Source organism: Mycothermus thermophilus (genome assembly GCF_041956435.1).
Source record: "Mycothermus thermophilus strain CBS 625.91 unplaced genomic scaffold VTJ04scaffold_2, whole genome shotgun sequence".
Lineage (NCBI taxonomy): Eukaryota > Fungi > Ascomycota > Sordariomycetes > Sordariales > Chaetomiaceae > Mycothermus > Mycothermus thermophilus.
In genome coordinates this window covers 3065192-3076673 of record NW_027191428.1, presented here as the reverse complement: position 1 = coordinate 3076673, position 11482 = coordinate 3065192, and the positions used below count along the sequence as shown (strand labels likewise).

At 53.9% G+C, this 11482-nt stretch overlaps 4 protein-coding genes across 4 annotated transcripts; 3 read left to right on the top strand and 1 right to left on the bottom strand.

Moving 5' to 3' along the window:
* Positions 1-2637: 2637 nt before the first annotated feature.
* On the top strand, positions 2638-3293 carry VTJ04DRAFT_3283 (uncharacterized protein; the record flags this gene model as incomplete). Its single annotated transcript, XM_069361166.1, has 2 exons — positions 2638-3132; positions 3222-3293. 2 exons carry the CDS (start codon positions 2638-2640, stop codon positions 3291-3293), a joined length of 567 nt encoding a protein of 188 aa, XP_069221804.1.
* A 648-nt stretch (positions 3294-3941) lies between these two features.
* Positions 3942-6396, bottom strand: VTJ04DRAFT_3282 (uncharacterized protein; the record flags this gene model as incomplete). Its single annotated transcript, XM_069361165.1, has 4 exons — positions 3942-4916; positions 4975-5103; positions 5159-6060; positions 6138-6396. The coding sequence occupies 4 exons, from the start codon at positions 6394-6396 to the stop codon at positions 3942-3944; spliced, it is 2265 nt and encodes a 754-aa protein (XP_069221803.1).
* A 500-nt stretch (positions 6397-6896) lies between these two features.
* VTJ04DRAFT_3281 (uncharacterized protein) lies at positions 6897-8204 on the top strand (the record flags this gene model as incomplete). The annotated part of the gene is made up of 3 exons (XM_069361164.1): positions 6897-7222; positions 7643-7970; positions 8013-8204. The coding sequence occupies 3 exons, from the start codon at positions 6897-6899 to the stop codon at positions 8202-8204; spliced, it is 846 nt and encodes a 281-aa protein (XP_069221802.1).
* Positions 8205-8252: 48 nt separating this feature from the next.
* VTJ04DRAFT_3280 (uncharacterized protein) lies at positions 8253-10410 on the top strand (the record flags this gene model as incomplete). Its single annotated transcript, XM_069361163.1, has 4 exons — positions 8253-8300; positions 8371-8608; positions 8681-8983; positions 9041-10410. 4 exons carry the CDS (start codon positions 8253-8255, stop codon positions 10408-10410), a joined length of 1959 nt encoding a protein of 652 aa, XP_069221801.1.
* Positions 10411-11482: the final 1072 nt, after the last annotated feature.

Below are 11482 nucleotides of genomic sequence, written 5' to 3'. Positions count from 1 at the left end.
TGGGTAGGTGGGCGAGAAACCCCCAAAAACCAAAACACAAAAGAATTGAAAAAAAAAATAGAAATTAAACAGCGAAAAAAATGTATATAGATTAGATAGCGAATTTGATTTTTTGTTTTTGTTTTTTTAACTTTCCCTTACAGTGCCAAGTGAAAGTGCCATGTGAACAATGTGACATACGATGCTTTGATATGTGATGTGATGTGATGTAATGATGCCTCTTGCAAGCCCCTATGTGTATGACTCAATTGCTAACTTAGGCAAGTACTTGGTGAGTTGTAAATATTCAAGTGACATGAACATCACGTTGGTTTGTCCTTGTAGTTCTATAAAGACATAGTGTCTCAGGTAAGTAAGTTGTCTCATCATAATTGTGTTTTGAGTAAGAGAGTGAAAGTTGATCTGTGCTTGAGATGTGTGGAAGTAAACAAACCCCTGGATGCCAAGACTGTTTACTTGACTGGTTGCCCCTGGAGTTGACTTGCAGTTCCAGTTTGTTTATGTACAGTACCTAACTATGAAATAAATTAACGTAGCTATGAACTGCATATCATGAGTGCTCTCCGAATGTGTACTCGATGAATGTGAATGTGTGTGAATGTGTGATATGTATCTATAATGTATGTGCTTGAAGTAGTTGAGGTCATGTGTGAACAGATCACTGAGTGAATGCGTGTACTTGATCATCTGTACTTCAATGTATGTGAATGCGTACTATATGATCCCAATGCCAATGCTTGCCACGTGAGATGTGATCAATGTGTTTCTGCGATTCTGATGTTAAGCCCTGGACGGAGTTGAGGGTGAGTTGCGTAAGTACCGGCACATGATTCTATACCCTGTTAGCGCCTCAATCGGAGGTGCAATGAGCACCATAAACAAGACTTGAAACAATTCCTCATAGGAGAAGTAGCCTCCCTTGCCAGTCGAATTTGTCGATATCTTGACCCTTTTGTGCTATTCTAGGTAAGGTATTTATACTGCCTGGGTAAACATAATCTCGTCATGATACATGCCCATCCGCTTGGTGTTGCCTCTCACCCTTAGAACATCCACAATCCCAATTCGTCCATCTGAGCATCAAACTCAATCCTCCTCCCTGGTCTCCTTTGGAGAGGATGAAAACCACGACTTCCAACTCCTCCAGCCCGACCGCCATCTTGAACCACGTCGTCTCCCTCCTCGCTTTCCTCCCTGCCTTCCCTTCCTTGTCTCAGCCCCAACCTTCACATACCCCATCCCCTCACCTTTCCCATCACTCACCTCCTTTTCCTCTCCATCCTCCTCTATCAATTCCTTCTGCTTCTTCTTCTTCTTCTTCCTCCTCCTTCCCCTCCTTCGCCTCCACCAGCTCCTGCGATCTAACTCCGCCAGCCCATCCAAGTTGACGCTCTTCCCATCCCTGGTGTGGATGACCGTCACGGGGTTGCAAACACTGATCCCTTTGCAGACAATGTGAATGGGTCTGTTGTCGTCCAATGCTGGCGGGTATGGTTGCAGAGAGAGTTCGTCTGGTTCATCAGGCGTCGTCGAGTTGTCATCAGATTCGACATGACGATCAGAAGTTCCATGCCTGACATACTCTTGCTTGTTTCTCCCATTTGCCGCATCTTTAACCCCTTTCTCTCCCTTCCCCCCTCCTTGCGAGTGTCCAGGAGGGAGAGATGTTCGGCCTGTCCCGACCGGAGGAGAGCCAGTGTTGCTGTCGTTACTGGCAGTCCTGTCCACTGCTTGGCCGCTCCCACCGCGTCCTTCACCACGCATCCGCTCGGAGTGTTCCGCGATAATATCGAGCAGCTTTCGGAGGTCTTCGAGGAACTTGGGGTTGTCGAAGAGGCCGAGCGAGGCGATATTGTTATTTCCTGGCATGGCAGACTCAGTAGGACGTTCCGCGAGGCCGTTCGATTTTGAGGTTGCAGCAGCGTTTCCATGGCTGCTGTTGTTGTTGTTGTTGTTGTTGTTGTTGTTGTTGTTGGTTGGCGGTGTCGGGATCGGGGCTGGGAACACCGTGGGGATGGGGCTGTAGAGAATGGCATGAACGATGAGGCGGAGAAAGAGAGGATGAAGCATTTCATTGGGAACTCGCCCTTGATGAGGCTCAATGATGCTGAAATGGCGATGCTAAATGCATGTATTGTGATATTTCGAGACGATAAGGGCTTGGTAATGGAATCTCTGTTGAAGGGAGCACGACACTGATGGATAGATGATACTTGGCATGGTAGCAGCCCCTTCCTCAAGTACTACCTAGGTCAAGTAGGCACCTCCAGACTTGATTCAAGGTCGTGCCATGAAGGATGTAGTTGCTGTATCTTGAGCAATTGCCTAGTCCATCACCTTGACGTAGTAATCCTCCTCACTTCAACCGAAGCAGCTCAACCGCAAACCTCCAACCTCTACCCTCAATGTTTATCTAACCCCTACTCCCGAATTGATCATATATTATTACACCGATCCCTCATAATGCGCCAAACCCTCCTCGGACTCCTCTGTCCTGTCTTTTTTACCCTATCCTCAGCCGCTGCAGTCATCCTGAATCAAATCCCAATGGCCGACACCACTCCCAGCAGCACCCATCTCACCTCTCCAAACACACCTATCCCCACGCCAGAAGCAACTTCGATATCGACCACCACCATGACCGGGACCGGCCATACTAGAAGCGGCACTCCCACCAAACCCCAACCGGCCACACGCACAACTCCATCCGCACCTACAGTTCCCTCCAGCCCGGCGGTTACAACCAGCTCGACCGTTCCCACGACTCCTTCCCCTCGTAACACGGACTTTTCTCCTCACCAAGCCACTACCACCACCACCACATCTTCCTTCTCCTCCCCCTCCTCCGATACAGACACCACCACCACCAACCAACCCAAACCACGGCACAAACCCGCATCCTCCACCCTTACCAATGCCAACCAAACCACCTCCCACACCAACCAAACCGCGGCCGACCGGACCCAACACGACAACCAAATCGCCTCCACCGCCACCAACCACGGCACCAATACCGCCCGTTCCCATCATCAGCGAGCGGAAGCCGGCTGGCGCGACGCGCTCGACAAAGCGCGCAAACTAGCCCAAGCCTGGGCCGGGACGGGCAAAGACCTGGCCGACGGAGCGAGGGAGGTGGGGAAAGAAGCCGCACAGCAAGGTCGTGACGCCGCCCGATATCACAAACAACGAGCGATCGCCGGGTGCGGGACGAGGTGGACAAGGCGAGGAAGAAGGCAAAAGACGCGGCGGATCGGGGGAGGAAGGCTGGGAAGGATGCAAGGGAGGGGGTGTGAGTGTGAGTGTGAGTGTGAAGGGGGAGATGGAGGAGGAGGTTTCTTCTTCGCCTTTCGTTGTTGGAGGTTATTATTATTCGGATGAAACGGGGGTCGGGGAAAGAAAGGATTGGGGCGTGGTCTCGTTGACCTGGGAGAAGAGGAGAGGAAGGAGGGGAAGATGCCGAGAGACTCGGCGCTCGGCTCTCGCCTTTTGATGAGGTTGCTTTTGGCATGGCAAAGTTGGATCGAAGACAGGCTGAGGGTTAAGGTTTCATGAAGTCTTGGAGGCAGGGGCTGAGATGGAGATGGGAGAGGGGGAGAGCGGGATGAGAGGAGTAACTGATAATAAGAGTATGCTGCTCGAGCAATTCCTTTTCCCCAACCTTTTAGATTGCCTTCCACAGCGTGTACTTTGTCTATGGTTAGTTTGGCAAAAAAAAAAAAATAATCCAGCAGATATCAATAGGTAGATGGTAGATTCACAACCATCGCAGGTACAAAATGATATGATGCGTCATATCCAACACCCAATCATCATGTCTATTGTCGCAGTAACCCCATCTACAGTACAGAGGTAAGTACACAGACAAAGTGGTGACATCCCCCTCTACTATCTATTGTACATATAGTGACCATACAACCCCCTCATCCCTTGAACCACCCAGCCTATTTCTTCGGTTTCGGCTCCAGGTGATACACCTTCCACTCCTCCCCGCTCACCCTCCCGGGACTCTTCACCGTCAAGTCCTCCCCCTTCATGCTCTTCGGGAACGCAATCACGTCCCGCACGCTGTCCGTGTACGTCAGGACGGCCACCAGCCGATCAAACCCCAGCGCGAACCCGGCGTGCGGCGGACACCCGGCCCTCAGCGCCTCCAGCAGATGCGAAAACTGCGCCACTCCTTCGTCCGTCATCTTCAAGATCTCGCGCATGACGTACTCCTGCATCTTGGCGACGTGGATGCGCCTGCTGCCGCCGCCGAGCTCCACGCCGTTGACCACCAGGTCGTAGTGATCCGCGCGCGCCTTGAGGGGCTCCGTCGCGAGGAGCTCGACGTCCCGGACCGTCAGCGGCGCGGTGAAGGGATGGTGCGTCGCCTTGAAGCCGGCGCTGCCGCCTTGGCCCGGGTCTGCGCCGCCGCTGCCGTCTGGCGAGTTGGGCGTGAACATGGGGAAGTCAGTCACCCAGAGGAACTTGAGCGACAGGTCGCGCGGAAGCAGGGAGTCAGCGACGGCGGAGTGGTAGAGGAGGTTGCGCAGCGTGCCGAGGGCCGTGGAGCCCTCTCCCTGGAAGGGCTTGTTGGCGCGGGCTTGGAAGACGAGGACGTCGCCGTCTTGGAGGGAGTTGAATTGGGCGAGGGGGCTGGTTTCGAGGGCGGTGACGCCTTCGAAGCCGAGCGGGGAGAGGCCGCGGAGGGGTTTGGAGGAGTCGACGACCAGCGCAACCGGCGCCCCGTCGGGGTTGTTGGCGAGGGCGGGAGGAAGGGACTTCAGAAGCTTGTTGACGAATTTGGAGACGACGGGACGCGGATCGTCGCTGGTTTCCTGGGGCCGGAAGCGGAAGCCTTCGACGATGGGGTCGGAGAGGTCGGTGATCATGGAGACAAAGGAGCGCGGGAGGAGGTCATCTAGCCGGTTGATCTGTGCAAGTGTCAGTGAGTTTTGCTATTGATGAGAAATTACGGGGGCCAGGGCGTGCCTCGAATGGGATGCGTAAATCTGGCTTGTCGGAACCGAACTTCGTCATTGCTTCCTCGTACGATATCCGCGGGAACGGCGGTTGCGTATAACGAGCTTCCGCAGCCATGTCCCCGATTTCGGTGCCGTGCTGCGACATAGTTAGAATGGAGTTATGGCGGCTGTGTAAAACAAGCGTAACTCACCGAGCTCTCGGCAGGGGCCAGGTACACTTCGTCACCCTCAGTCACAATTTTGTAATCCTTTTTCAAGAGTGCGGTGAGGTCCGAGATGATTTTCTCTACGCTATTCATGACATCCTCGCCTGTGGCAAAGCCCATTTCCAGGTCCAGCTGGGTGAACTCGGGCTGCCTATCGGCTCTGAGGTCCTCATCACGGAAACACCTCGCAAACTGATAGTACCCCTTGATGCCACTAGCCATGAGCATTTGCTTATACTGCTGTGGACTCTGGGGCAATGCATAAGCAAACCCCGGGCGCCTCGTGGGGACGAGGAACTCGCGGGCACCTTCGGGGGTGGACTTGAAAAGGATGGGAGTCTCGACTTCGGTGAAGTTGAGCTTATCGAGGGACTTGCGCAACCGGGCAGCTATCCTGGGACGGAGCAGAAGGCGGGTACGCAAGGGGTCGGAGAAGCGGATCTGCAGATGGCGGGCAGACGGGGGAAACATGACGCCCTTGGAGACAATAATATCCTTGGGAAAGACATTCAGGGCCTGAATGTCAGTGAGTTGAAGGTCGAGGCGGGTAATGTTGCCCAAGGGGTTGGGGTTGGGGGTGGAGGAAGACGTAGACGGCCGTGTCGAGCGAGATGAGCGGAACAGGATGTCGATAGTTCCCGTGACAGCGACCGGGCTGTACAGGGGAATGGCGCGGAGGGTCTGGGTGACGGTATGAGCCGGAGTATCGGGCTCGGTGAAAGACGAGACGATCTGAACAGCTGGGCCCTCGCCATTGCCATTGGCGAGCTGAAGGTCTGCAAAGACGAGCTTGGAGGAATGGACTCGCCTCCTTACGAGGTAGCCATGGATGGTGACGGTGTTGCCCTCACTAAAGGCATCAAGACTGGAGGCCTTGGGAAAGTCATCTGCCATGGGTCAGCAGAGCCGTGCCTTTGAAGGAGACAACAAGAAAACTAGGTCAAGTGATTAAGGAAAAACAAACAAAAAATTAAAAAGGTCCGTGTCGTACTGTACGTTGCCCACTCTTCGGTAAGTTTTTGTACAATGGCGTCGTTGGAATATTCCCCATCCTCTTCAGACGCAGAAATAGTAGAAGAAGTAGTAGTAGTAGAAGAAGTGGGAGTGGTGTTATGTGTAAGACGGATGCAAGCTGGGGTGAGGAATGGCCGGGGAGGAAGAGGAGCACGAAAGATAGTTGAACTTAAACGGCTTAAGCGCCGTATTGGAATGCGAGAAGCCATTGTTGTCTCGGTGCTCAAGTCATTGGGGCACCGAGTTCTTTTTTGTTTTTCACTTCAATGCTTCTCAGAATGGAAAGAAGTGAGTGAGGGTCCTGTCGTCTCATGAGTTCATCTGATTTGGATGTTGGTTTCTTATCGATAAGCAAAGCAGGGTGGGTCCACCCGCCTGTACCTCAAAAAGTCTGTGTGGGCTGCGACTTTTGGAAACTTTTTTCTCTTTTCTCTCCATCCCTTCCATTCAAAACAAAGTGAGTCCCAACCATCCGCACCTACTACCGGCGCATGCGAATTGAAAAAGACATCGTACTGACATACTCCAGATGATGAAAGCCTAGGTGTTCATACGATGCAATCCCTCCTTCTGGAGCTTCCGGACTCTCTCTCCTCTCGGGGAGCTTAAGTGGTTTGGTTGTGATGGAAGGTTGGGAGCATGAAGACAGCGTTCGGCACACCGACCTTGTTACTCTACGGACGCAATGAGGCAACTCTGATTAACCTGAATGGATGGGATTCCGTGTGGGAACCTGCGTGGACGACGGACCAAGTGGGCGCGTCCCACCGGCAGTTTTGTTACATCTTGTCTCTTCTTCGTTTTCTTTCACTTTTGGCACCATGTCGCTTGTTTGCTTGTTTGGTTGCTTGCTTGCACGACGACTTCCGAGTGGAGGTTGTCACACCGAGGCGGACAGGTGGACGGTGGACGGGTGGACGAGGTGGACGATTGCATTCGAGACACGTACTTAGTATGGATGCGTGACGCGGTTCCTCGCGGGGTAGCCGGGTGCATGCGAACACCTTGCAGTGTCAACGCAGTCGCTAAGATGTGGTCGCTAGGTACCTATGTCTGTATGTTTGCTGTCCTGAGCGCATGGGGGAATTTTGGGTTTTTGTATCATGGAGATCCAATTTGGTCAATGTCACATATGTCCAGAAGTCCAGGCACGTTTTATTCTTATTTTTGGATGTAGTGAGATGATGGCATGCTCCGTAGTATTGAGTCAGGGCCGTATGTACAGTACATACGAGTACAGCCTGTGCCTGAAGGCTGAGTGATGGACGTGATGACGATGACCTATGTCGGGCTGTCTATGGTTGGAGAACGGAGACTTGGTCATTGCCAAGACCGCCCGTTTTGCGCCGGCTCGCTCGGCCAGCGGATCTTCCCTTTCCACTGATTCTCCTTTCCTTTTCCCACTTTGACGCGGGACCGACAATCTGACGACGACACCCCTGTCTCCTTATCCAGGCACGTTCCCCAGCAAGCGGAAAAGAGGCGGGCTTTGGGAGAAACCGAGGACTCCAACACTTCCTCTTTTCCTTGTTCCTGGGGATATCCAACCGTCGAGGTGCCGCCGCCGCTCCCCCCATACCGCCGTCCTCTTTGGTCCTCTTACCCCCCGACGCTGCGCGCGATTGTGACTGGCTTGGCTGTCACCCGGCTTCACCATACTCCGCCGCCCGCCCGCCGCCAGCCCGTCCCGTGTCCGCTGTGTCTGCTGCCCGACTGCGAAATCCTCCAAGATTCTCTCTCCCCGACGGCGCATCCAAGACACCCCTCGCCCTTCGTCGCCCGAGTTCCTGACTGATCGGATCAGCGACCCCCATCATCGGACAAGACCAAGAATAGGATCCGTGTCTTTCCCGCCTTTTTGCTCCCGCCAGAGATAAACGCAGCCGGCGCTCTGTGTAGCCTCGGTGCCTGCGGCCTAACCAATTGGCGAGTCCACCGACACAAAGACCAACAAAGCCCGACTCAACTTGAAAACACATCTCGAGCATCGGCCATCGTCAAGTCGACCGACCTCTGACCCCTTTCTCACCGTGCGCCCTCTGCTTGCGGTTGGTACTCGGGCGCCATGGCAAGCTCCTTCGAAAAGTCCGTCAAGGGCGCGACCAAAGTCAAGGTACATTATACTGCGAGACAATGGGTTCCTAGGAAACGGCGCATCCGCTAATCACCGTCGCTGTTCACAGGCCGCGCCCCCCAAGACAAAATATATCGAGCATATCCTCGTTGCCACACATGCTGGAGAGGCCGGCGTCGGAGAGGTCTTCCGCGCTCTGCAGCCCCGCCTGCGCGATTCCACATGGACCGTCGTCTTCAAGAGCCTGATCGTTGTCCACCTCATGATTCGTGAGGGCTCGCCGGACGTGACACTGGCCTACCTCGCGAGACACAGGAACTTGCTGGCCGTGAGCGTGTTTTCTGATGGTTAGTTCGCTTTCCGCCCCAGGCGCGACCGTGTTGCGATTACGCCCCCTGCTGCTGACACTCTTTCCGCAGCGCAAACCCAGGGCCGGAACATCCGCCACTATTCCAACTACCTCGCAGAGAGAGCCCGCGCTTATAAGGAGACCAAGATCGACTGGGTCCGCCTCAGGGAACCTCGCCTGGAGAAGCTTTCTGTCGAAAAGGGGCTGCTGCGCGAGACCGAGTACGTCCAGGACCAGCTCACGGCCCTGCTGAAGTGCGACGTCATGGATAACGAGCCCGAGAACGAAATCACCATCACCGTCTTCCGCTTGCTTGTCCTGGACCTGCTGGCCCTGTTCCAGACCCTGAACCAAGCCCTCATTAACATCCTCAGTAAGCCTGCCTGCTTGCATGGCGTCGTTCTGTACCCACCACGCTGACCCCTGCCAGGGCATTTCTTTGAGCTGTCCAAGACCGATGCCGAACGGGCCATGAGCATCTACCGGACTTTCACCAAGCAAACAGACTATGTCGTCCAATATCTGAGCGTTGCCCGCCAATATGAGCATCACACGAGGGTAGAGGTCCCCAAGCTGAAGCATGCGCCTGTCAATCTCGGACGGCAGCTTGAGGAGTACCTGAGGGATCCCGATTTTGAGATCCACCGCAGGCAATATTTGGCGGAGCAGGAGGCCAAGAAGTCCAACAAGGGAGGCTCTTCAGGGTCATCCAAGAATCGGGTCGACGTCCCCAAGATGTCATCATCCTCCAGCACAAGCCGGTTGCAACAACAGCAGCAGCAGTCGCAACCTAGCAAACCAGAACCCGCCAAGGGTCCAGATGTCGACCTCATCGACTTTTTCGAGTCCATTGAGCAGAACCAGACGACCATGGCAGTACAACCGCAGGCACAGGCCCAGCCCCAGGTGCAGCTTCAACCACAACCAACGGTGCAGATGGGCATGTCGCCATGGGGTCCGACACCGTTCCAACCACAGCAGCAGGCCCAGAACGGTTTTGTTTCCCAGCCCACGGGCTTCCAGACCGGCCTCGCTTTCCAGCCGCAAAACCAAGCCGTCTTCTCGGCGGTACCGCAGACGGCTCCGCAGATGCAGCCAGCATTTACGGGTGCCGGGTTCGGTGGCTTTACTTCTCAGCCGCAACAGGTTTTCCAGACCAGCAGCCTCTCATCCATCCCGCAGGACTCGGTGGCCACGTTCCAGCCGGCCGTGACGCCGACGATGACGGGCCTCCAAGTCCCCCAGCAGCAAACCAACAACCCATTCCGCGCGTCCATGCTCATGAACCAAACAACCGGCGCCACAACGACAACAACAACCCCCTTCGGCCCCTCCCCCCCGACCGCGACCATCCAACAACGCCCCTCGACAAGCCAATCCACCAACCCCTTCGCGCGCTCACAAACCCAACCATCCACAACCACCACTACACCACCGACCATCCAACCCACCAAAACAGGCAGCACCAACCCCTTCGCCAAAACCTTTGGTCCCTCCCAACCCGCCGCCCCGACCCAGGGGGAAATCAGACCCGTCACGGCCGGCGGGATCCTCTCCCAGCCCACGGGGAGCACAAACCCCTTCCGGCAGGCGGCGTTTGCTTCGGCCATGGGGACGAATGCTACAGGTGGTGGGGGTGGTTGGTTAAATAATAGCAATGGCCAACAGCAGCAGCAAACGACAATGATTGGCGGAGGGCTGGATCAGTTACAGACTATACCGGTGTTCCCGAGGCCGGGGCAGGTGACGGGGCAGCAGGGGCAGGGGCAGGGACAGCAGGGGCAGATGGGTTTTTATTGAGATGAATAGGTTTGGTGGTTACATAGGTGGTGGGTTGGTGGTTGTTGGTTGAATTGGATTTCTTTTAGTTTCTTAAGTGGATTTGGGGGTTGGGGCTGAGAATTATTTGACTTGGAAGAAGGCAAAGGTGATTTGTCAAAGCCGCCGGGTAGGGAAGAAGGCAATGATGCTTGGAACTGAGAGGGGAGAACGGTTTTAGAGTGGATTCTTGTCTTTATTTGTGTTTTGTTGATTCAATACGACGACTGCGATGGTCGGACGGCCGGCTGAAGGGGGGGGAAGAAGGGGTAGGTAATGATGAACATACACACACAGACAACAGACACACAACAGCTTCGGCAGTTTTCTTTTCGTCGATTCCTTGTGGATAGGGTAGGGTACCTAGGTAGGGTAGGGTAGGATAGGGCAGGGCAGGGCAGTACCTGGTAGGGCGCAAGCATCATTTAGCGTGGCGTTGAGAGGATTATCTTACTTTTCTTTTTTCGTTAATTGTATCATCAATCATCAGTTTCCTTCTCGATGTTGATTCTGGGGTTGCAGAATGCGAAAATCCTTTGGACTGGGTTGGAAGGGAAGTAGAAATCGGATTGGGGAGTTGCTGAATGTCAAGATGGTTCTATGATGGATGACTTTCTTTAAAGAAGTTGGAGGGAGGTGTCCAAGGTGTGGTGTCTCTCTTGTTTCCTGGTGTTTCTTGTGTTTTTTGATAATGTATGTATGTAGTCTGATATTGTGTTGGTTTGACAATGAATTTATTGTCTCTGTCACTTGATTGGGTTTTTATGAGTGTTGGCGACAGGATGACTACTTGCCTGGGTGTTTTCTTTGGCTCTTGTATGTACATACCTGATGTACGTTGAGCTGTGAGAGGCATTATTGACAACAACCCGTCTTCAAACAAACAACCAAGCAGCGACAAGCCAGGTAGGTAGATAGGTACCGAAGAATTAGCACGTTTGACTGTCTATCTATCGGACAATCCGCCGTCCAATGGAGTTTACCTAGTATAATAAAGAGAGAGAGAGAGAGAGAGAGAGAGAGAGAGTACGCCTTCTAGTAGGTGGGTGTACTT